Here is a 26,254-nt window from a genome sequence, read left to right on the forward strand (position 1 = left end):
ATTTGCATTTAATAAATGTTGATGGTCCCAGGGAATTTTTCTCCTGTCTTTTGGTGCTCCCTCTGTTCAAGTATCAGTGGACTGGGTGGCATTCTAGACTAGATCATTCACTTGTATAGGTTAACAATTTTCTTCTACCTTTCAAGAGTTATTTCACAAAGCTTTTACCTGTTTTTAAGGGACTTAAAATATAGTTTGATGTTCTTTACATATTTTTGTTACTGAATCTCTTTGTGGTGAGTAGGTTAAATTTAATTTTTTTTCTTGAATCATTGACAGTGTTCCACACTAATCCATTTGTAACTGTCTATACTTATCTTTTCACTTCAGTCATAATCAGTTCTGAAGTTTATTTGGTTTCCTTCCCTATTTAGCATACCTTCATATAAATGTGTAAATACTGAATACTTTGTAGTTTGTAATTTATTTGATGTCTGAATATTTTCCAGTTATTTCTCATCTTCTATCAAGAATCCTTAACTTTTCAAGGCTTGCTTTTCTTAAGCATAGCTTTATATATAGTTCATTTAATTTTGTGAATACATCATCTAAATTTCAGCTTTTTATCAAGTTGAAATCCAGCAAAGCACATTGCAAAGATTTATTATTAATACCAGTATGAGTCTTGTACATAAGTAAAATCTGGGAACAGCATAGGTTTTTTTTATTATTATTTTTGTTTTTTCCCCCGGAACAGCAGGAAATTATTTTCAGATAAAGGTGTTTTTTAAAAATTGAAAAATCTAGCTGCTCATTTAACCATGTTCTTTCATTTGCCAGATATCTGATCAAATAAACCTCATGTGAAGGCGTACTCTGCAACTTAAGAGCATGCTCTGAGTTGATCATTGAAAACATTGTTTTATTCTTTTGTTCTGGAAATATGAGATGTCTTCCTGCAGTGAAACATTGCCAGCATTTTAGCTGTGGTAAAAAGCTGGTAAAAGGTTCCCTAACCTGGAGTGAAGGGTTCAGATATTGTTGGGTTGCGACATGGCTTGTCTTCCCACAGGCATGCATGTGTCCATATACATGTTACACTACATCAATATTACGTATTTAAGACCCCAGCTTAGTAAGTTTGTTACAAACTCATCCACAGACTTTATATGTGTAAATAGTCCCTATTATTGTGGGTAATTGAACCAAATGAAGTTGGTGAGAGAGGAAGTGGGAGAGAAAAGTAGCAAAAGGGAAGGTATAGAGTTTCCAGCCCAGAGAAAGGGTGTGTCTTATAAATTCTGTGCACTGATGAGGTGCTCGGGGTATGAAGTGTTCTGTAGTAAGGGAGATTCTTGTCTGTAGGAACTAACTGACACTTCCTGGAAGCAAAAGGTGTTGTAGGAAGTGAATTGGGAACGGTGTCAACAGGATGGCTAAGAATGCTAACCAAGATTGTCACCCTGGAAACTTGTTCTGCTCTGAGAGGACCCTGCTAAAGGTGTACACAGGGCTAAATTGAATTAACTCCAAATTTTAATCCTGTTTGATGCAAATATTTTCCTTCTATATTCTGTTTCTCAGCTGGAGAAAATATTGTTTAGGCAAGACCGTGGAGATCACATTTGGAGATTTTTCTTTGGTGTGCGTCACTGTAGTATTAAAAGCTTAGGAGAAAGCTTTTCTGTATTTAGACTTTTAGTGGCATAAACCAAATGGGAAGTAGAGCCATCTGCTGCCAAGAGAAAGGAATGGTGAGCATCTGTGTAATTGTGCAAAATGAGGCCTTGGAAAAGCGGGAGGTCAGATCATTCATTACTTGCAGAATGCATGCACAGAAGATGACTGTGAGATGTGCGAGTTCGTTGTCAGATTTCCCCCACCACTATCGCCATTTGCTGCTTGTCAAAGGCTCTGGCTTCTTCTGGGAAAGCTGCTTTTCTACATGCTTGGCACTTGACAGAGTGATTTTAGAATTGTAAGCATGCTTTGTTTCTGAAGGAGGTTAGTGTCAATAACTCTCTGAAACTTGGTCCTTTTCTGAATTTTTATTTACAAGATTCCCTAAAATATGAGCCTGAACTCTGCTAGTTCAGAATTTGTCTCAGCTTACACTCTGTAGCCTGCATATCATTTTCTTAGCACAAATGAGTAATAAATCAGGTCAGACTTATAAAAATAGCATCTTCTCCATCAGGTATTGCATGATAAAATGGGAATTTTCATGAAATATAGTTCATATCTGCCCAGAGGTTGTCTGCCTGCCTTGTCAATATGCAGTAGCAAACTGTCTTTCTGATTCTTGAAGTCACTGCTAGAACTTTTTGCTGTTTTCTCTTCATGGTATTCTACTTACTGGTAGCCTTGTACACTCATTACAGTGGACTTCTTTCTTCTTGGTACCCTTTTTGGTGAAAATGTTGAGGAGTTGTCACTTGGTTGACCCATCTCGTAACTCATATAGTTTGTCTCAACTACTTCATTTTGATTTAGGCATCTGTTCAATTTGATGCAATATTTAAGTGATACTACCTGTCGTGCAATTACTCTAAAGTTTTATTAAGACATCTGTGATTGTTATGTACTTTTTAAGGACTTAATTCAATAATTAAATGCCCTTTCACGTTTGAAACTGTAATATCTCCTTCCTCTGGTCCCACATGTCCTGATGATTTCAGAGGACCCCTTGAGCAAATGGGGTTAGATTGCATGGGCACATCTTTATTTCCTGACTTTAAGTGGCACTGGACATCATGCTTTTAGAGTAGCATCATGTACATAAGATCTGTTAAGGCTGCTTTTGCATGTAAGTTTTCTAAATGAAAATCCTTTATGGTCTCTAGTTTGCCAATTAAATATAAGTTCCTTTAACAGAAACTTTTTGTCCAAGTATTTTTAATATTTTTGCTTTTTATATTGGTAGTTTAAAGGAAGATGATTAATTCTAATGTAGGTTCTGAAGATATCCTCAAATGAATTGGAAAAACTTCTCCTTATCTCTGTTTTCCTGCCACTTGAAAGCCTTTTACAATACTTTTTTCAAAGCATATAGTTAACCATTTACTCCACTTATCAACCATATGGCCTCACAGTTTCCATGCTAGATTAATCTAACCATGTCATCTTTATACTGCTCATCTCCAAATTTCCCTCCACTTTCCCTTTTGGATGGGTCACTGAAAGTTCGTAGGGTAAGACTTGTAATTGCTGTCTTTAATTGGCAAACTGGTAACAGTGTCCATCAGTGCAGTTAAGTATGAAGTTGTGTATGTGAGGATAAAGAACTTAAGCCCTGTGTACATGCTGGACTCTTGTGGCAGTGAGACTTCCGTCCTGGTTCAGTCTTCTGATTGTGAGCTTCTGTAGCAGCCAGTGTCTAAAACTGGAAGTCGGATATGCACACTGCAAACAAAGTGCATGTTTCTTTTAAATGGAAAGATGATTTATCATTAGAACATTTTACCTGTGGTTTGCTGAATTGGCTATTGCTGGCCATTTTAAAACCACGATGGCAGATCTTTATGAAAGAGGTATTTTAGCTCAAATGGGAGTTAACTTGAGAGACAGTGGTGCTTAATCGAGAGGACGAATTCAGCAAGTCTCATCCTCAAACCCATACAATTATTTTTTTCAAATTTCTAAACTTCTGCATGGCTAGATGAAGCCTTTCTTCACTGTTGTTTATTCCTGTATGGATAGAACATTACTGTTGCTGCAGAAGGTGTTTATCCCTGTTGGACATGTAGCACCTTTCACCAAAGGGAAGCCACAGGAGCTTGAACTCTTCCAGTCCAGGGTTTGTTATGCCCACAAGGAACAAACAAAGCAAACTGAGAACAGTTTTGACGGTAGCCTCTTGAGTAGCCCTAAAGGAAGTTACTAAAAATGAAGAAATAATGCTTATCTATGACTGGAGCACAGAGCAGGTGCCTGAGTGCAGCTCTGTTTCCAGCGCAGCAGAAGTCACAGTACATGAAAGACTGCGCTGGAGAAAGAGAATGGCTTTTGACCAGTCAAAGTCCATGTGTTCCACTGGAATAGAAATCCTTTCTCGGCACTGGAGGTAAATCCTTGACATCCGGGCCTTCTATTGTCACCTCTGCCTGCAAATGAGGGAATATCACAGAATCACAGAATGGTTGAGGTTGGAAGGGACCTCTGGAGATCGTCTAGTCCAACCCCCCTGCACAAGCAGGGTCACCTAGAGCACGTTGTACAGGATTGCGTCCAGGAGTGTTTTGAATATCTCCAGAGAAGGAGACTCCAAAACCTCTCTGGGCAACCTCTTCCTGTGCTCTGTCACCCTCAGATTAAAGTTTTGTGGATTTTTTTTCTCATGTTCAGTCAGAATTTCCTGTATTTCAGTTTGTGCCCATTGCCTCGTGTCCTGTCACTGGTCACCACTGAAAAGAGTCTGGCCCCATCCTCATGACACCCTCCCTTCAGATATTTGTACACATTAATAAGATCTCCTCTCAGCCTTCTCTTCTCCAGGCTAAACAGGCCCAGCTCTCTCAGCCTCTCCTCATAAGAGCGATGCTCCAGTCCCCTAATCATCTTCGTAACCCTCTGCTGGACTTGCTCCAGTAGTACCATGTCTCTCTTGTACTGGGAAGCCCAGAACTGGACACAGTACTCCAGATGTGGCCTCAGCAGGGCTGAGGAGAGGGGGAGGATCGCCTCCCTCCACCTGCTGGCAACACTCTTCCTCATGCACCCCGGCATACCATTGGCCTTCTTGGCCACAAGGGCACATTGCTGCCTCATGCTTAACTCCGTGTCCGCCAGCACTCCCAGGTCCTTCTCCGCAGAGCTGCTTTCCAGCAGCTCAACCCCCAACCTGTACTGGGGCATGGGGTTATTCCTCCCTAGGTGCAGGACTCTGCACTTGCCTTTGTTGATGCAGTTCCTCTCCGCCCAGCTCTCCAGCCTGTCCAGGTCTCCCTAAATGGCAGCACAGCCCTCTGGTGTATTGGCCACTCCTCGCAGTTTGGGATCATCAGCAAACTTGCTGAGGGTGCACTCTGTCCCTTCACCCAGGTCATTGATGAAGAAGTTGAACAAGACTCGACCCAGTACTGACCCCTGGGGGACTTCGCTAGCTACAGGCCTCCAACTAGACTCTGCGCCACTGATCACAACCCTCTGAGCTCTGCCATTCAGCCAGTTCTCAAGCCACCTCCCTGTCCATGCATCTAACCCACACTTCCTGAGCTTGTCTATGAGGATGTTATGGGAGACAGCATCAAAAGCCTTGCTGAAGTCAAGGTAGACAACAGCCACTGCTCTCCTGTCATCTACCCAGCCAGTCATTGCATCATAGAAGGCTACCACATTGGTTAAGCATGATTTCCCCTTGGTGAAGCCATGCTGACTACTCCTGAGCACCTTCTTTTCCTCCACATGCTTAGAGATGGCCTCCAGGATGAGCTGTTCCATCACCTTTCCAGGGATGCAGGTGAGGCTGACTGGCCTGTAGTTTCCCGGGTCCTCCTTCTTGCCCTTTTTGAAGACTGGGGTGACATTGGCTTTCTTCCAGTGCTCAGGCACCTCTCCTGTTCTCCATGTCCTTTCAGAGATGATGGAGAGTGGCCTAGCAATAATGTCTGCCAGCTCCCGCACCACTTGTGGGTGCATCCCACTGGGGCCCATGGACTTGTGGGTGTCACGTTTGCCTAAATGATCTCTATCCGGATCCTCCTCGACCAAGGGAAATTCTTCCTTCCTCCAGACTTTCTCTCTTGCCTCCAGGGCCTGGGATTCCTCAGGGCTGGCCTTAGCAATAAAGACTGAGGCAAAGGTGTGGCATTCAGTAACTCTGCCTTCTCTGTATCCTTCATCACCAGGGCACCCACCCCATTCAGCAAAGGGCCCACATTCCCCTTACTCTTCCTTTTGCTACTGATGTATTTGAAGAAGTCCTTCTTGTTGTCCTTGACATCCCTGGCCAGATTTAATTCCAAATGGGCCTTAGCCTTCCTCATTGCATCCCTTCATACAGCAACTGCGCACCTATATTCCTCCCAAGTGGCCTGTCCCTTCTTCCACATTCTGTATACTTCCTTCTTCTGGTTGAGTTTTGCCAGGAGCTCCTTGCTCATCCATGCAGGCCTCCTGCCCCCTTTGCTTGACTCCTTACTCATAGGGATGCACTGATCTGGAGCTTGGAGATGCTTGAATATTAACCAGCTCTTTTGACCTCCCCCCCCCTCCTTCTAGGGCCCTAAGCCATGGGATTCCTCCAGCTAAGTCCCTGAAGAGGCCAAAGTTTGCTCTCCTGAAGTCCGGGGTTACAATCCTACTTAGTGCCCTGCTTCCTCCTCGCAGGATCCTGAACTCCACCATCTCATGGTCACTGCAGCCAAGGCTGCCCCCAACCTTCACATCTCCAACCAGTCCTTCTTTGTTTGTTAGTACGAGGGCCAGCAGCACACCTCTACTCCTTGTTGGCTCCTCCACCACCTGTGTCAAGAAGTTGTCACCAATGCTCTGCAGGAACCTCCAGGACTGTTTGTGCCTAGCTGTGTTGTCTCTCCAGCAGATATCAGGGTGGTTGAAGTCCCCCGTGAGAACCAGGGCCTGGGATCGTGAGGCTACTTCCAGCTGTCTGTAGAAGGCCTCACCGACTTCCTCATCCTGATCAGGTGGCCTGTAGTAAACACCCACAACAGTGTCACCCATGCTAGCCTGCCCTTTAATCCTTACCCATAAGCTCTCGACTCGCTCTTCATCCACCCCAAGGCACAGCTCAATACATTCCAGGTGCTCTCTCACATAAAGTTCAGCTCCACCACCTCGCTTTCCTGGCCTGTCTTTCCCAAAAAGCATATAGCCATCCATGACAGTGTTCCAGTCATGTGAGCTGTCCCACCATGTCTCTGTAACTGCAATGAGATCACGGCCCTGCAACCGCACACAGATCCCTAGTTCTTCCTGTTTGTTCCCCATGCTGCGTGCATTGGTGTACAGGCATTTCAGAGAGGTGATCGAGCATGCAGGTTTCCCAGGAGGGATACAAGTGGATCTTCCATAGTCATGTCCTGTGTGCACTTCCTTGGCTGCATGCACCTGCTGGAGGTATCCTGACTTGAGCCATATTTTGCTGACTACCCTGGCACTATAACTCTCCCCTTCCCCCATCTTTCCTAGTTTAAAGTCCTCCTTACCAGGTAGGCCTACCTGTTGGCAAAGACACGTGTGCCCTGCTTAGTGAGGTGGATCCCATCTCTCCCCAGCAGTTGTCCATGTTCAAACAGGGTCCCATGGTCGTAGAAACCAAAACCCTGTTGCCAACACCAGCGGCGCAGCCAGTTGTTAACTTGGAAGATCCATCTCCTCCTCCTCCATTCCTTCCCCCTCACTGGCAGGATTGAGGAGAAGATGACCTGGGCTCCCAGACCCTTGACCACCATCCCCAGGGCTAAATATCCTAAAGAGAGCTCAATATCGGGGATTTAGGAACAGCAGCCCCTTGGGCTTAAAATGGGAAGCAATCAGAGAGAACACCTTTCTTAGCTGGTGTCTATACCTTTCACCTGGAACGGTAGCTACCTTTATGATCATCTTGTAAAGTGTGGGGAGTATTATGATCATCTTGTAAAATGTGTTCTTAGTAAATCTTTTCTTGTTCTCCATTAGATGCTAGAGAATGCTACGTCAGATCCCTTTCAGCTTAAAATGTTGTAAAGTGCTGAGAACTGGGCAGAATCAGAATGGTGATTTATCTAGTCCAGTGTCAGTGTTCAACAGAAACCAGAATTGGAGTTTTTTTTTTTAAACATGAGAATGTTGTGAGGACCCTGCTAAAGGTGTACACAGAATAGCTTGCTTCTGCTTTGAAGTCCTGGCATTTGATAGTGGGTGTTTTTTGCCTTTTTTTTTTTTGTTAGTCCTCGCATAAGAGCTGATGTTCTTTTTGAAGACATTAACATAAAATAATATTCCTCCTCTCTTATCCCAGTGACTTTTGGCAATGAGTTCCACAGTTTAATTGTGTGTCGTTTGAAAAGTGTCGTCTTCATTGGTTCCCCTTTATTTGGATTTTTCACCTCTTTAATTTTTCCTGTAGTATGTCACAGTGAACATTGTCCTCCTGTTTGGCTCCTCTAAGGTAATAGTCTCATCTTTTCATTCTCTTATATGAGAACTTCTCCTCATTCTCATCTGAAGCCTCTTTAATTCTGTAGTATCCTTCTTGCAGTGAGGTGCCCAGTATTGCACACAGGATCACAGGTCATGATTTCATGTAAAATACAGTGTCTTTATTGGTATTTTTCATCTCATTCTCTATTCATCCAAGTATCTTGCATATCAGAGTTTTTCATGAAATTGGTTACAAGACTTGACACTTTCATCACTTATTACAGATAAATGGGCCACCTGTAAAATGTAAGAGTGCTTAGAATTTTTTTTCCTTCCCTTTTAAAATTTCCAGTAAGATGTAGTCTTCTCTTTCTCCCCATTAGGTTTTCTTCATATTTTCTTCATATTATTTTTCCAAGTCTTATTCTGATCATTTGAGTCAAATGCCTTGTACAGCGATGCTAAATTTTCAAGTCCATAATTTCCTAGATTGCGTCAAGCTTTTAAAATAATAGTGTATTTTAAAATACGCTTTGCAAGATACTCTTCACTTGTGGTAGTTTTTTTTGTTGTTGTTTTAGTACATTTCAGGTTTAGAATGGGTTTAGGGTCTTGTTTTCTGGTGGAAGTTCCTGTTATAAATTATGCCTGTCTGTATTTGCTTTGCTCATGTTACACTTCCAAACTTGTAAAGCTGTTTGACAGTTCCTGCCTCCTCCTGCCTGTGGCAGTTTGTTCCTGGTCTATCCGTTTTTGCTCCATGAAGGTTTTCCAAGACTGTTTTCATGCTGGCATCTAACCTATGTATATGGATTTTTACCTTGTGTAATTTCAGAATTAGGGCCTTAACAGAGGTACAAGAATGAGTTAAAACTTGAGGACACTGTCACCTGTTGGTACTCTGCCTGCACTTTGAGTAGATTAGACTGACTGTTACTTGGCTATTTAGTGTCACCCACCTTTTTGCATTCAGTTTTGCACGTTTATTAACGCAAAGATGGCAAGATTAGAGCATTTCACAATTAGCTCTTGCTGCAGAGAAGTGACTTGGTGTCAAAATAACTTCTTTAAACTAGTTTACTTAGTAGTATCTCGTGTTTGTACTTTGTGTTGTGTGGAGTCAGCGCTCTGTGGCAGAACCTTGTTGGATTATAATGCCTTGCCGGTCTTTCACAACGTTGTGTGTTCCCTTCCTTTTACAGATGGGGAAATCAGTAAGGAGGTATAGTCTGGGATTCCTAACCAGGCAGACTGAGGATTATGCGTTTTTCTATCTGAGTTCTTTCAGGATTTTCTTTAGGATTTCTGTTATTTAGTATTGTTCTCACTGTTCTTTTTTGGTCTTCTGCTGTGCAAGGTATCAGCTACCACTGTGTCCTGTTGCTTTTATTGTTCCATTTGGGTTTCCACAATGCTTGTGATATCGTGAGGCTCAGTCCTTTCAAGGCATTTGAATTAATTTTTTTCCTTTTACATTATGATTCTTAACTCTTAACTGGAGAAGTAACTCCTTTATGTGTCACCTTATTGGCTTGTGGGGAGGGGGGTTGTCTTTTTGCTCTGTATTGGTTGAAACTTCAACTCTTTTCCAGTGTGGTTTGAAGGCCTCCCTCCCCTTCCCCAATTTCCAAAGTCCAAGAGATGTCTGCCTAACAAATGCTGCTGCTCAGCTCCTCTTGGATTTTCTTCCAGCTTCATTTTTAGATTCAGCACCTTGGGAAATCCAAATATTCTGTGCCTAGATGAGGCTTCTGTGATCTGTTCCTTGCATTTCCTTGCAACGTGCTATTGGTGTCCTAGAGACCAGACTCCTTCCCTGTCATTTCCTTAGAGTTTGTTGAGGTGTTTTGCAGCATCTGCTGCCTTTGCACCTTGCAGAAAGTTACTGTATGGCTTTTATGGTTGCCACATCCTGAAACCTCTACATTCCTGATAGTTGTGTTGCTTCTGCTCTATCCTGTGTTGTCCCCTCTCTATTTTCAAATGCATCAACCTCTGCAAAAGGAATTGCCTGAATCCAGAGTCTGGAGGCCCCACTGGGAGGCCCTCCCAGTTCTGCTTACACATCCTTTCACTGCAGAATTGGTTTCCTGAGAAGAATTACACATTTCACTTTTGCCATGGATGTTTACAGCAGTATTCCTTATCAGCTATGTTTCTAAACAGCTTTGTCTTTGTGCATTCAGTGCAGTATCTCCAGCCTCATAATGCTGAGGACTGAGATGCTTGCGCTGCGTGAACATAGCAGTGTGTCTTGGCCCCAAGGAACGTAGTTATACAAGCTAGACTCCGTAGCAAACTGTTTAGTGCCCACCCTGATTATGTTCTTGCTAATTAATATCCTATTTGAGTGGTGGTCTGCATTTTAAGTAGAGGAGGGCTTCTTTTGTTGCTTTTTACCCAGGAGTATATTTTGTGGTCTTAATATTGGGGTTTTTTGCTTGCTTGTTTCAAGGTGATTTTAAGTAAACTTAAAGCTTGTTTGCCTTTCATTTGCTCCATTGAAGTTGCCTTCTTATTTCAGTCTGGGATGCAGATTTTGCTTTAAGCAAGAACTGCTACTCCTGCTTTTGATGCTCTTGCTACATTTTCTGTTCCAGACAAGTACTTGGAAACGTGACCATGTAGATCAAAGCAGTAAATTCTGGGTGGATGAACTAACTTTAAAGTGGCAAGTCCTTGGAGTTTTGTGGGGGTGGGGAGAGGCTGAAAAAAGTAGTAGCACTGTTTCTACTTTTTCCTTTCTCCCAGATCAAGTACTGCAACTAGCAGAAACTTTACTACCTCTTCAAAATCATCAGCAAGTTCTTATTCCTCAGTGTCTGCCACTTCTGTCATTACTAATGGTGATAGCAGTAACTCCTATGGACTGAACAGCTCCCACCTGGGCAGGGGGTAAGAGCAGGAACGTTTCTTTGTTTTTCTCGTCCTTCCTGTGAATACTTCTATGCATCCTTGCCTAAATAGAAAAGGAGTAAAATACTTCTTCTGCTACCCTTTGCATATGTGTTACCAAACTTGTTTCTGAAGCAACCTTATTCTGCTCTTCCCTCCTCACTTGGAAATGCATGTTCCAGAGCTTACTAACTATTAGGGCATTGCCTGATTATTTTGAGGGGGTTGGGGGAAAGAGAGAAAGGATTATATTCCTGTCTCCGTCCCTGTTAGCTGCCTTACCAGGTAGAGACAGTAATTCTCTCATCAGTTCTTACAAAATACAATATGGATACTTACAGTAGACTACTGCAGTAGTATAGTGTGCTGTGTACTTGTAGATACAGGAAATTAGTGTGTTAGGCATAAATTAAAAACAGACTGTGTAGAGATTAACATTGCCAAAGTTAGCACGTATTCTTCACACTCCTGGTATCCAATTTTAGCCAGTATGGTGGAGCAGAAACATGCAAGCTGGTGCATTTCATTAAACAAATTTTTTTGACTAGTATTTGATACTACTCTTAAACATTACTGACACTGGGTAAACTTACTGTGGAGTACATTGTGTTGTCTTTCTTCCAGAGGTTCTGGCTTTTCCTATAACACTTACAACTGCAGGGACTCTGCTTCCCTGTCACAACCTGGACTTTGTGGACTCAGTAACCTTGGAAATACCTGCTTCATGAATTCTGCATTACAGGTAAAAATTGGAAAGAATCCTCTTCAGAATTAAATGCAAGAGCAGTTGCACGGAAGACAGGAGATTATAGTCTGTGAAAAGTGTGTTTTAACATAGCTCAATGAAGAGACTGATATGGGAATGAAAAAAAAGCAGATCATATTTCATCTGGCTTAAGTACAGCATATTAATAGTATAGAGCATAGTACAGTATGAGGGACTGTATCTGAAATACATGGATTCTGAAAAGGTTATGGGGGAAGTCATAGTAAACAGGTGCCTAACTGACATAAGATCCTAATGCTGTGCTCTGGTAAAAACAGGCTGACATAAAGGAGGATTTAACCTGTGTGTACAGCATAAGTGAGATGAGCAGGCCACTACACACAGTTCTGGGGTCTTTGTTTAAAGACTGTTGAAAAATTAGGAGTGCAGGTTTAGGGTGGTTTGGGGGATAGGTTGTAAATGTTTTGCAAAGCTAATAATGATTAGGTTAAATAAATATAGCAATCTTCCAGGTTTTTTTGGTTCATTAAAAAAATGCAGAGAGGTTGTTTGCAAAGGAACTCAAAATGTGAGCTAATTTATTGTTAAGCCAACTTTGACCTCAGTGTGGCACAAATGATATGTAATGACTCTGGTCACCTTGGAATAGCTTCAAAAAGCCTGTTTCTAGAGCACTTCTTAAAGCAGCTATAATGCTTTATGTGCATGGTATTCAGGATACCACAATAAACCTGGACTGCCTCATCTTTTTTGGTTCAGTATCATTTTATTACCAGTTGTATCATGGTAACCTTAAACCATATTATGCTTTATTGAACTTCACAGCTAAGAGTCAAAAATATTTTTATTAATTTTGATTATCAAAGTAACTTAATCCAAACACATTTCAGTCTTAATTTTGCACAGAAATTATTCATGTTAAGGACAAATTAGGCTTTCCTATATTTATCATTAGGTTTTAATTTCCTAGGCTTTTATCTTTTTAAATACAAACTTCTTCCTTAATTTTTTTGGCAAATTCCTGAAAACTTGTATGTAGGCAACAATTTCCCAGTGAGAGACTATGGTCAAATGATAGCAGTATGTAAGCACATGAATAGGGAGGTACTACAGGGTTCTGTCACTTCCCTGGAGAAAGAGGCGAGACAAATTAATGTCTGGGCCTTGAAACTGGATGTGTCTGATGGGATAAAGTTCACAAGGCACACATCAAGTGGGTTCAAGTGGAGTAGGCTAAGAAAGGCAGGACTAGATTTTTCCTGACTTTTTCCAGATGCCATTTATAACTTCTCTGAAAGATTTGCTGTGTGGCTAATTGCTACGGGTCCTGAAACTTCAGGGCTTTAGAAAGAGCCGAGAATTATTTATTTATTTTTATTTACTTTTTTATTTATTTTGCTTTTTTGAGTTTCCTTTTTTTGATTTCTGCCTCTTTCTTTTTTTGATTTTCTTTTGTTATGTCATGGTTCTGTAAGCAACTTGTAGTTAAGCTGTGGAACTTCTTGCCACTGGAAGTTGACCTCATTACAAAAACGTTATCTGTGCCTCAGTCTGAAATGCAGATTGCTGGAGACTGGAGTAGATGGGGGAAATACTGCTTCCCCTCCCACACCCTTATGTACTTAAACTCTGCTTAGTATCTGATAGGGGCTGCTGTGGGAAATTAAGTTGAGTTTAAAAAAAAAAAAACAGGCTGTAATCAAAGTTCTATTTTTGTTTGTTTATTGAAGTGTACTTTTGCCTAAGCAAGGAAAATAGCGTCTATTGATGTATATTAATGCAAGTAGGGACAATATTAAAAATGGGATGAGACGCCATGCAGGAAAGACTTGCTGGTTTTCCTACCAGCATAGGTAGCATCCAAAGAATTGTTTTATAATAGGAGTTTGAATGCTGTGGTCTCCTGTGTTTTTGTTCTTTTTTTCTGTTTTGTTTTGTTTTTTTAAGATAACCATGTTCTGAATTGCAGTTGTTGCCCAGACTCCAAACAGATTTCTTTTTAATAAACTATATACCTATATACTCAAATTCTGTCCTACTAGATCTGTTAATAATTTACTATATGCTCTGATGTGGAAGTTGGGTTTGTTATTTCATTGTCACGCAGATTTATTATCCTGTGCAGTAAATTCAGTTCCCTTAATGTTCTTTCAGTGTCTAAGCAATACCCCGCCTCTGACTGACTATTTCCTGGAAGATAGATATGAAGCTGAAATAAATCAGGACAATCCCCTGGGGATGAGAGGAGAAATTGCAGAAGCCTACGCAGAGCTCATTAAACAGATTTGGTCTGGGAGACAGTCTCATGTGGCCCCACGTATTTTTAAAGTAAGTACTCCATGTTCTAGTAGCATAGTTTTGTGACAGGAAAAAAAAAAAAAGCAAGCTGTTATGTCTTCTGAAAGACTTTGGTGTCATGAAAGCAGTAATAACAAAATTGCTTCAGTGTTGTCTCATGTTTTAAGTAAATGATTTTCAGAGTACAGGGAGGAGCTTAGAACAAGTGACTGAATAGTATCCTACCCCAGAATTGATTACTGTTCCTAAACACTACGTGCCTTATTTAGTATATGACCTTTTAGCCTTTGGTATGCATCTGTACCTGAGGACTGTTGGCAGATGGATCAAAATGATCTTTGCTATGAAACTAGGCAAGGTCAGATGAATTGTCAGCTGCAAACTTTAATTAGTGAGAAAAGGTGTGCAAGCTATAAATTAAAATGGAATTATAAAGTGGAGAAGAAAGTGCATCTCCTTTTCTATCACATTATTTATTGGTTTCGTGTTCTCTGTCCTTCATTGTAAAGAGCTGCTTTTAGCTGGAATACTGGGAGATAGCAGTTGTATTCAAACCCCTAGAAAAAATTTAACCATGCCTTTTGTTTTAAATATAATAAAGATGCTCTAGTGCAGAAGATCGTAACTAAAGCATCCAAGGAACATTAAAACTTTGCTTCTGTGGCGCAATCTCAGTAAAAGGAGGAAGAAAACTTCTCAAATATATGAAATAAGCAATGAGCATCCTGCAGCTGCTGCTAAGGCTTTGCATGGTGTGGTCTTGAAGTTGAGAGTATGTGCTTCTCAGACCTCTGGAACAAAGTCTTATGGACTGCAGAAAGCCATTCTCTCTAGGGTTGTAGGTAGTTCTGAAGCAACAAGATGTTCCTCAACTTCTGTGACTTGGGGTTGGTGACGTGTCATGCATCGCTACTTAAATTGTTCTGTAAACTTCTGTTCAGAGGAACTATGTGGAATCAGTAGTGGACGTCAGTAAAAATGTCTTAATATGGGGTGTTCTTGTTTAAGAATGGGATAAGCATAACTTCTCATTTCTTAGGGCAGTACTGCTTGTGTTGTTTTTCTGACAATTGTTGCTGATTAGTGACAGAGTTAACTTTCTCTAATAAAACAGCCTTCCAGTTTGGGCTCACTTGCAGTCCTCTTTGAGTGGTTAAAATGTACAAAGCATAGCTCCAGAAGCCTGTTGGACTCTTCATGTTAGTGGCAAAATTAGTGATGGGGATTACTTGGACTGACAAGTCCCTTCAGTTAATTGTTGATTTTCCTGTTGGTCCTTTCTGTAACTTTTCAGAAGCAGGAATATTTTAAATGGCACTGTTGCGAGATGGCACTTATTGCATGAAGTAACATAAGCTGTATTTGGGAGTGCTGTTTCTGACTCTCACAACTCAGACAAATGTTACACTTCTTAAGTTCACATTTCTATTTTTAGAATAGCTCAAGGCTACTGAAACTGGGTTTTCAATCTTAGTTTTAATCCCATTGCAGTCTTGCAGCCCACCTACTCCAAGATTCTGTCTTTTAGCAAGTCTGCACTGTGGTGACTGCAGGCTTCTGGAAGAACAAAGCTGAAAGTATAAAATACATCTGTTTGTTAGGTTTTTGTGTGTTGGTTGTTTTCAGGTACCTAAACTAATATTCGTAATTGGGATTCTGAGCATCACAGCACTAAATGCATTCTTCCCCCTCAACACCTGGAAAAAATGAAAAATATTTGGGAGAACTATCCTGACACCCTTACTGTGTTAGTGGCCTCGTCAGTGGGTCCCCTACTAATGCATAGTAACGTAGTGTTGATCTCTGCAAAAGCCAGGATATGACTGTTTTCTTTATTCCATTGTCTTTTACATGTAGCTAATACCTACCTCCTCTAACTCTTGCATCATGTTTTAGACACAGGTTGGCCGTTTTGCTCCTCAGTTTTCAGGATATCAGCAGCAAGATTCCCAGGAGCTCTTGGCTTTTCTTCTAGATGGCTTACATGAAGATTTGAATAGAGTGAAGAAGAAGCCCTACCTGGAGCTGAAGGATGCCAATGGCAGACCTGATTTGGTATGGTGCTCTTTATTTGAGGGTAGTGCAGCCACTGCTTCTGAGGGAGTATAATTAGGCTTTGTTAACACTTCCTGCCCTATTTGCTCCCCACAGGCCACACAAACATCCTCCCTGCAAGACAGTGCACCTGGGAGGGGAGAACACTGTCACACTTTGTGGCCTATGTGGTTCTTCATGACACCTTGCAACATACAGCTGTTGTAGGATGCATTAGAGCAGAGCATCTCTCTTGTACTGGCGTGCAGGAAGATGTGCTTATGATACAAGTTGCCTAATAGAGTTCTACACTGTGAAGAAGGGAAGTTGATCTTGTGACATAATTAAACAGTTTTGATATACTGACGAATGCAGAGTCCAGAGTAAATATATTGGGGAGGGGGGAAGATTTAGGAGCCTCTAAAAGCCAAATGCAATAATTGTTCTGAGGTGTGTATAACTAGTTGTTTTTCCTCGTAACTGGTAATAACTTTGTGGTTTTGTCTTTTCATGCATGATACAACACATGTGACAACAACACAAGTAGTATATTAATCTTTTCTCTGAGAAACTGTTGAGCATTGTGGGATGGAGAGGATCTTTGCCCAGCATGCCTTCATTTTATTCAGATACTTCCCTTTCCCATTAATATAGGAGATGCACAAATTTCTGCCCTGCAACCATATCACTGTTGGAGCTAATAACTCTTGTTCTTATCTTAACATCCTTGTTAGTGACACTACCATCGTAGTGTGTTTGTATATATGGCATTTACATATTTATTTATAAATGTGTGTGTATGTATGGTATTGTACTGTAAACTAAAAACATCATATTAATTAGAGCTTCTAAGCACATTAAATAGACAAATACCAGTTTGTAGATGTTCTTAGGTGAGTATAAGGCATCTAAAATCATATTATGGAAGTCCTCAGGGGCTTGAATTGTCTCCTTTTGTACTCTTTCTCTGGGACGTGGACCATACTATTTCAAGAGGAAAAACTCTTTATTTTTTTCAGAAGCTGTAAATGCAGTTGTTTTCTAAAAACAGACAACAGAAGTCCATTCCTCCTAGAAGAGAATGGAGCATATCTTCTTAGCAGCCTTGTGCTCCGAAGCACAGCACGCAAGCCTCTCGCTTGCGCTCTATTCATGTTTCTAGCACTGCTTGTACCAAGGAATATTTGACCAAGTGATTTTGCTAAAATTGATCTAGTATGTCTGGCTTGATACAAAGTCACTGAGATACAAAGTTTCACTGAGAACTCCATTTGTCTTGGGCTGGACACACTGTGATGGACCCCTTCTCTGTGAAATTTCTCCGTGTCTCTCAGTATCAACTTTGAGTTTTCTGTGGTCTGTGTTCTTACCATACTACTGAAGTTTGTGAGAACTATTTTTTTTTTCCTTTTTATAGGTGGTGGCAAAAGAGGCCTGGGAGAATCACAGACTGAGAAATGACTCTATCATTGTGGATATTTTTCATGGCCTTTTCAAATCTACTCTTGTTTGCCCCAAATGCTCTAAAATTTCTGTGACCTTTGATCCCTTCTGTTATTTAACCCTTCCATTGCCCTTGAGAAGAGATCGTCTCATGGAAGTTACTCTAGTTTATGCAAACCCACAGTGCAGACCTGTCCAGGTGAGGCATGCCTAGAACATGAATTTCAAAGTCATCTGAGGCTCTTTCTCTTGGGTCTGTTTTAAGGTTGAGACTTTTCCAGTCGTCTGAATAGCACTGATGTCTGGTTTGGGGGGAAGAGGGGAATATTTTTAATGTATAAACTTGGAATTGGGCATGTAAATTAAGTGGCTTTGAAAAATCTCAGTCCATGAGACTAGGATCAAGGATGAACTGAAGATGACTTATCTGTTCCCATGATGAGCTTTCTTGTATGACATACTGCTCGATGAAAGCAGTAATGTGTTTGCATAGTCATGTTTACCTCTGGTGCCTTGGGAAATGTCAAGGTGAAACTTCTTGGAATGGGTAGGACCTTTCAACGTCAAAAAGAAATGATAAAACAGAGACTCCCTTTTGCAAAAACTAAAAAAATGACTTGATAACTTTTAAAGCCAGCTCATTGACAAGGTAGACTTTGTTGGTTTGGGTTTTTTTTTCCAAATGGGCCTGTGGTTAGGCAGATGCATACTTAAAATAACCTCGTGCTTGCCACATGCATTAAGAAAAACACAAGGTCTAGGAGGCCCGAGCTAATGACTAGATCCCCTAATGGCAGATGAGCATTTACCAAAGCAAAAGCAAAGTGGTTTTGGAGGAATTAATTGGCAATACTTGCATGTGCTGTGCATTAAATGAAATTCCTTGCAAAAAAGTTATTGCAGATAATAAAATAAAAAGAGGAATGAAAATTTATTGTGAATTTGGTGTATAACTGTTAAATCAAGAATATCTGCATTTGTTCTTGTCACCCATACTTAAAAAAGGGAAAAGATAGAAAAGGGATTCATTCAGAAAATGAGCAGCATTTACCAATAGTATAGAGATTTGAAAGGATATCTTCTTCTGAAGATTAAGAGAACTTCCAGTAGCTGGAGCTCTTCTAGATGAATTGGCCACATGCATGTTCTATGTTGCACCCTCAGTCCCCTTAAAATCAGTTCCTTGCATTTTGTGATCTCCAGATTGAGAAGAAGCCAGAGGCATGCACTACCTTCCACCTCTGGTGTGTAACACAAGGAGGAATTGTCTCTCTGCCCTATGGGTTGTGCTAATAGAAATGAGCTCAAAGTTTGTGATGGCCACAGTGCGATATGCAGATGGGTAGTAAAAGTAAAAAGATCCAGTGAATATTGATAAATAACTCCTTCCTGGTCAAGGGAAGTGTGTGGGTTACACATAATTTCTCTGAATATGTGCCAATCCGCAACTGCTACAGTGCCTTTGAATCCTTCTTTAAAACGTGGTACCAGTTCCTCAATGAAAAAGGAACCTAGGTTAAATCAAACTGTAGCTATTTGCATTCTGGTTCCCATTTTTGCAGCCATGCACACTCTTGCTTGCAGAACATCTCAGCCATGCTAAAAGCTCACAGATCTGTCTTCAGAAAAGTATACAGTGTATTGGAAGGGAGGAATTGGTGGACTATCAGATGTTCAGCATCTGAGGTGAAGCACTCCCACTGACTTCACGAGATCTTTCTGCTTTAGAGAGTGAAAATGTCCTTGGCTGTGCCCTTTGCTTTTTGTAGTTTAATTTAATACATTGTGTGTCATATTTTGGATGAGCTCTTTGGAGTTTTTTCAGTACTGAGGGTGTGTCCGGAATAGAATTCTTTGGCTACACCTCTGGTCGTATGAAGGTATGCAGAAGGATCTGTCCTGCTTTGCTGTCCATGAACATTTTCCTTCCTGCCTGTCATGGTTTTTAACTTGAGTTCCAGAGGCACCAGAGGAGAATGGTTCTAGCACTTTTTAAAAACATAAGTCTGTAGGTTTATGTACTGATCAGACTTTTTCTCTCTCTTTCTCTCTCTCTTTCTCTCTCTCTTTCTCTCTCTCTCTCTCTTTCTCTCTTTCTCTCTCTTTCTCTCTCTTTCTCTCTCTTTCTCTCTCTTTCTCTCTCTTTCTCTCTCTTTCTCTCTCTTTCTCTTCTCTTTCTCTCTTTCTCTCTCTTTCTCTCTCTTTCTCTCTCTTTCTCTCTCTTTCTCTCTCTTTCTCTCTCCTTCTCTCTCTCTTTCTCTCTCTTTCTCTCTTTCTCTCTCTTTCTCTTTCTCTCTTTCTCTCTTTCTCTCTCTCTTCTCTCTTCTCTTCTCTCCTCTCTCTCTCTCTTCTCTCTCTCTCTCTTTCTCTCTCTCTCTTTCTCTCTCTCTTTCTCTCTTTCTCTCTCTCTCTCTCTTTCTCTTTCTCTCTCTCTTTCTCTCTCTCTTTCTCTCTCTCTTCTCCTCTCTCTCTTTCTCTCTCTCTTTCTCTCTCTCTCTCTTTCTCTCTCTCTCTTTCTCTCTCTCTCCTTTCTCTCTCTCTCTTTCTCTCTCTCTCTTTCTCTCTCTCTCTTTCTCTCTCTCCTCTTTCTCTCTCTCTCTTTCTCTCTCTCTCTTTCTTTCCCTGACCAAAGCAGGAGTCCAGTTATTTTAGGGCTCTTTCCTTCCTTCCTATAGTGTTGTCTTTAAGGTAGAACCAAGATCCAGAGGGCAGTGAAGCATGGCAATGAGCTTAACTTCTGTAGCATGGCTATAAATTCAGGGCTTCCATTTGCTCATTTTCTGCCTAACTTGGGTTTATTTTGACTGCTGTAAGCACGATTTTATTTTTGTTTCTAGTACCGGTTTGTGGTGCCAATGATGGGGGCCATCTCAGACCTGTGTGAATCACTCTCCAAACTATCTGGGGTTCCTGCAGAAAATGTAAGGTTAAACACAACATAGTAACTGTGATAAATGTATGTTATTTATGAAGCATTTTGGTTTGGCTTTTAGATGGGTGATAAGCAGAAAATAATGGAATAGTGACAAAACCATGAGTTTGAGTGCTGCTCTTTGTAAAATGAAAAGTTGCATGAAACAGTCTGCGTTCATTTTGACATTTCTATGGAATAAGAAGGTTTAAGAGAAGGGGCAGAAAGTCAGCTCCCCTGACATTAAGTGTGATTTCTTAGTAATGAGAGATGCTCAAAGTCTGTTTTGGGCCCACCTCTTTGTGGGACATCCTTTAACAACAAAGGGATTGGGTGAGCCTTGGGGTGTTTTCAGGGTGACAGTGTAGCACTCCAGTTTTGGTCTCATTCAATTATAAGTGTGAGTGATCTGTGCCTGAAATCTTGGTCTGTTGCCACCCTGCTGCAGGAATCTGTGCTGTTTCCATCAGGCTGACTTGCAAGTGTTGGGAATTTCATCTGCACAGTACCTCTGTAAAATCAACCTGTTGTTTGCCTTGTTTTTTTGATCCATCTTAATGAATATAGCTGATCAGCTACTGGTTGCTGTTAAAGAGAACATCATTGCTCTGTTAGGTGTGCTGAAAATTCTGCAAGAGAAGGAATAAGAGTAAACTGTTTGAATTTAAAATTAGTTTGCCTAAGCTACCTAAACTCTTGCTATAATCTCTTTGCAAATATCATTTGCTGTTCTAGATGGTGGTGACAGAAGTGTATAATCATCGATTCCACAAAATCTTCCAAATGGATGAAGGTTTAAATCATATCATGCCAAAAGACGACATTTTTGTGTGAGTAAAGTGGGAGTATACCATGATGTGAAGAATGCTACAGAATGCTTGTTTTGGTTTCAGTGTATAAAGCTTGAATCTTTTTTTCCTCAAAATGTAAGCCTTCCTGTAGACCCATTCCAGTGCAGCTCTTGTTCTTGTGCCTTATGCCTCCAACTAGACTCTAGTTTGGAAGTCCAGAGGTGCTTTACATATGTGTGTCCCATTAATAATGCAGCACCTCTCCTTGCAGCGGATCAGCATGTGCAATGTTTGGTAGATGTTTTCCTAACAAAAAGGAAGTCACAGCCCCTGGTGATATGAACTTGGGCTTTTTGTTCTGTATTCTCAAATATGCTTGCAGAAAGTTATTAACTGAAGGTTATAATCTGTATCTGGATTGCAGTTGCACTTCCACTGGCGTTAGACAAGCTCAGACCAACTTTTCTTTCTGCAAATAAGCCAAAAGCCTTGGAGCTGGTTATTAGCATAACATGAAGTGTAAGCTATTACACTCTGCCTCTCATAACATCCAACCTAGTTGGTATAGCACCGAGCTAACTGTGACTGTGATTTTTCTGTTAGACTTTTGAGTGGCGCTTCTGCTGTTTGCATCTAATGTAAAGGACTGAGTAGACCTGCCTCAGTGGTTCCTAGAGACTTTAAGTCAAGGATTTGGTTGTGCTTGATGTACGAGTTGACTTGGGTCATCTGCGAAATATGGAGGAAAACAAAAGTATTGTTCCTCTATTGCAACTGGAAAGCTGAAGTACTGCACAGAAAGTAACACTGACTTTGGGGATCAGCAATTGAACCTGGAACTTGGGAGGTCAAATCCAGACCTTCAGAAGTCCAGTCTTTCTCTTTTTCTGTGAGAATGTTCCAGTGTCAGTATGTTGTTTCTCCAGAATTGTGCCAATGTGAAGTCCTGCATGAGTATGCTCTGGTGCAGGGTGTACCTTTCACTCAAAAGGATGCCGTGTCACATTGCTTAGCACTTTTCTGTCATGCCAGCTGTCGTGACCTCATTGCTGAGATGTAGCATCTTGAGTTTTCTGAAAGTTCTTGTCGTATCAGTTGTTTTCTTCAATTGCAAGTAAGGGTGTGGCCAGGTAGGGTGCTTTGGAAGGGTATTTGGCTTCTGTGAAGACCATTTTGTCAGAGTATTTTAAAGTCATTGTAAGCAAGTCTCTCTTCAAAGCTAGTAAAATGTAGAGAAGAAAGAAAGATGACCTTTCCTTAAACACAGCTTGCAAACATGGCACAGGCTCCCGGCTCCCCCTCTCACAGCAGGGGATTCTTCCTGTAACTTCTATGAACAGAGTAGTTACAACAAAAAACATTTTCCTGCATATAGATCCTTTCCATGGAAAACTCTTAACAGCTATGTCTGGAGTAGCTCTGTTCCTCGAGGGGAAAAAAAAGTATTAGCTGAGCTGTGGTTCCATGTATATATTTTTTGGTTGCAGTCACCACTTCCTTTTTTGTCCTTGCCCAACTGTAAATGAGGTGGTGATGTGAGTCAGATCACTGAACTGGTCTGGGTTAAAAATAACCCTACAAGAAAGATGAGCGGTAGCAGGAAGAAATCTCACTAATCTTATTTTTCCACGTAAGCCCCTCTAAGATGATTTGAGCACTGTGAGGGCAAGAGCAAGCAGCCAGGCCCTGGGGCTGGAGTCAGGGGGAAGTTGTGCATAGGAACTCCTTTAATGGTGATGCTGCCAAGAAAATGCTATGCAAAGTTTTATTTTCATATTCTAACCTGTAGCTAAAAAACAGCATTCTTATATTAAGAACAGAGTCTTGTCTCAAAAACATGACAGAGAAACACTTGTTCGTAAAGAGCAAAACTCTTTAAGGGCAGATGCATAATTACTTTTATCACAGACGATCTGGTTTTGAACCATTTAAGGAGTGGTATTAATAATGTGAGGGTTCTTAATAGATGAAAACAGAGTGGAATTTAAGGTCTTGTGTTTGCTGAGACTGGTGTGAAAGGAGAGATTGACAATACATCGGTTTTGTGTTGAGATCATTACAAGGGAAAAAAATGTGATCGGAGTGGGTCTTTAACTCATTTCTGAAGTGCGGTTGGAATAATTCTTTGGGTCTTTTTACCCTTTTGCTGTTTCTTGCTTGTAGAGTCTGAGCTGAGTGGGCTGTGAGAACATAGTGGTGCCAGCAGAAATTTTGAACCTCCTTTGAAAAATTAAAGGACTCAGTTGAAATTAAGAATAGCTATCTTAATTTGTTGTTCATTGCCTTCAGCATGTTCTTACTGTTGTCAGTTTGAAAATATGCAATCTTTTTAATGAATGCCCTATGTATTTCTGGTATCTTTTTCTGTGATAAGAAATAATGGCTTTCTTTAACTTTCCTTTGCAGTATGTGTTTTTAACTTTTCCTCATATTTAGGAAGCTCTGGAGCTTTGTGTGAATTAATTAACTCTTCATCAAGTTGAAACTGTCTTATACAAGCTTTTATAGCTTTCCAAATCTTAAACTTCAAGACTATAAGAATTATCCAAGTTGCTTTTTGGAGGGATAATTCTGTCTGTTTAGACTTGGTACATCAGTGCTAAAACATTCCTGCACGCCTAACAAAGTAATATCAATATTTTTATTCTGCTTGCTTCAAAAGTTGTTTCTTTTTGAATTGATTTGTAGCCATGAGGTGCATCTCTGCTTTCCCCTTCTTGCAGGAAGGGTATTTTTAATACCTGCTAGAGGTAGCAGGGACTCCCTCAGAGTCCCACCCCTGGTGGTAGCAGCTGTTACACTGGCCCTTGTACGTTTTAGTCACTGGGATTTCTCTCGAGTAGTCTGCTTGCTTTTCTAAATCAGAAGCAAATGCGGCTGTAACTTGCACCTTCCATAGCTACTCTCTCTCCAGGGCCTGGACTCAGGCACTGAAATGCACATTTATTTTGTGGGCCTCTTCTCCAAAACAGGGCAGTGGTGAGCAGCTCTGTCCTCTCCCCTTGTGTTCCTTGTTTAAGTTGTTCCTTCCAACCTGACTGGTTTAACTTTCATTCCTCAAATTTCCTGTTTATTATGTTTTAAGCATGAAAACACAGCTTGTGCTTATCTTACATGCTAGATGAGTAACCTAAAGTGTTCAGTCTTGCATCTGAGTTGTGTTGATATAACTCTGGAGCTGGAAAATAAACTGGATCAGGATATAGATCAGCATTAAAATAATCATTCTCTTGTTCAGTCTGGTCTACCCTGTTGCCCCACGCACGGTTGTACCGGTGTGACTGGGGGGATGGCTCAGAAACAGGAGCAGGGGCTGCTTGAAAGGCATTTCTGAAAAAAGTGCTCCTCAAGATGTGGCGTGAGCGTTATCTTTCTGGCAGAACTTATTAACAGCAATTGTAACATGTCAGATTGGGGCTTACTGCTGTTTGGAAGACCCTATGTGATGTGTTGCCAAAGAAAGTGGCAACCTTGTGATGCGCTTAGATCACCCATGTACTCCTGCTAACTTCAGGGGTTTATGATATCTCAGCAACTTAATTTATCTTGTAAGGTTGCATGCAAATAATCTTGCCACTTATTAAACAGGGGAATCAAAAATATTTCCAAATATCTGTCTTTCAGCCTCTTCTGCATTTAAAGAATGAACTTGCTTCCACTTGAAACTAAAAATCTGTTGTTGAAATCATGTTTAATCGAGAAATGCTTCATTTCCCTTTAGTCACTCAAGAAGATCCAGGTGCCTCCTGAAAAGTATTTTTTGTTCTTTGGGTTTAAATAAAGGCTCATCCTATGGAGAAGTGAGGGAAAAGGCTCAATTATTATCAATTAGCATAGCTCTGTGTGCCTATATGTATTCTACAACATTTAGCTTGAGAGAGATCTTCTCTTCCAGACTGATGTGGTTGAGTGGTGTATCCCTAGTTAAACTGTGGTGTATATCACTTTCTGTTTCTGAAAGAAAACTACATTTATATTAATAAAGGAACATAACTGCTGTCTATGATAAAGTATTCCTGTTTAATGGTTTACATCTACAGTAGTTTCACCTGAAATTCACAGTTTAAAACCCCCCACTGTTCCACAAATCATGCTAACCTATCAAATGTTTCATATCATTATATTTGTGTTTGATATTGCCACAAAATAAACTTCTAAAAAGGACTTTCTAGAGTGTTCAGCTGAGCTGAGAAGATGGGAATTGATTCAAGGAAGAAACTTGCTGAAAGCTGTTCGTCTACCATGTTTTGAATATTTTTTTCCCCAAAATTTCTTTGGGTCATCTAATTGCTTCATGTAGTGAGACTAAAATGTATCAGTTTCTATATCTGCGTAATAAGAAAGACAGATTTGTAATATTACTTTTACCTGTGTTACAAATCAAACGGGAAATTTACACCCTTTTGGGATATTGTGCCCGTAGGGCAGCAAATTTCAGCAAGAGATATGTCAACTATTGGCTGGAAAACTGACCTGGAGAAAGATATCTGCTCTTCATGGTATCTTTTGCAGGGTGTGTTCTCAGGTACTGAGCGTTAACCTAGAAGTAGTTCTAGAAGTGTTTAAAGTTGATGCATGAAATACAACTTGTGATATGACTATTGAAGACCATTAGCTCGCTGTTTGTGTTAAATAAGAAATGTCTTACAATTTAAAATCCTGTATTTAAATTAACATGAGATGTTTAAAGATATTCATTGTCTAAATTACTCAGTAGGACTTTTCCCTAATTTGTGTTTTGCTGATCTCTGCAACTTCTAGTCCCTCTTGTATACTAACCACTGTTACTACTTTTCAGCAACGTCCAATGGCAGACCTCCTGGTTTTCAGATTGTAATGCCTATATCTCATTACTATGTTTTGAAGTAATTGGATTTAGATTGAAAGTGCTTGTTTTACTGGCTAGAAAACAAAGCACAAATTAGTGAGCAATTCAAAATGTATTTTAATCAGTATAACGTATTCAGAAATGGGTTTCTCGAGTGTATTTTCCCAAAACTTAGATTGAAAAATTGCAAGCAGTTTAACTGGTCCTCTTGATTTTTTTTTTGTCCCCTGCCTGAAGATTTACACTGCTGGGTCTTTGAATTTGGGTGTCTTCACAGATCCCTTTGTTCTTTCTTGAACTCTGCA

The 26,254-nt window shown here is 40.6% G+C and overlaps 1 protein-coding gene across 4 annotated transcripts in view; it reads left to right on the top strand.

Moving 5' to 3' along the window:
* USP4 (ubiquitin specific peptidase 4) overlaps nt 1-26,254 on the top strand; it is a 51,191-nt gene that overhangs the window by 10,129 nt on the left and 14,808 nt on the right. For 3 of the 4 annotated variants that reach the window (XM_013950686.2, XM_013950688.2, XM_013950689.2), the window contains 7 exons: nt 10,774-10,917; nt 11,542-11,659; nt 13,799-13,972; nt 15,839-15,997; nt 17,394-17,618; nt 20,257-20,340; nt 21,066-21,160. In XM_013950686.2, the coding sequence (XP_013806140.2) occupies nt 10,774-10,917; nt 11,542-11,659; nt 13,799-13,972; nt 15,839-15,997; nt 17,394-17,618; nt 20,257-20,340; nt 21,066-21,160 (999 nt within the window). The remainder of the gene's footprint in view (nt 1-10,773; nt 10,918-11,541; nt 11,660-13,798; nt 13,973-15,838; nt 15,998-17,393; nt 17,619-20,256; nt 20,341-21,065; nt 21,161-26,254) is intronic. The other variant, XM_013950687.2, reaches the window with a different exon arrangement.

This window comes from Apteryx mantelli, chromosome 12, assembly GCF_036417845.1.
Source record: "Apteryx mantelli isolate bAptMan1 chromosome 12, bAptMan1.hap1, whole genome shotgun sequence".
Lineage (NCBI taxonomy): Eukaryota > Metazoa > Chordata > Aves > Apterygiformes > Apterygidae > Apteryx > Apteryx mantelli.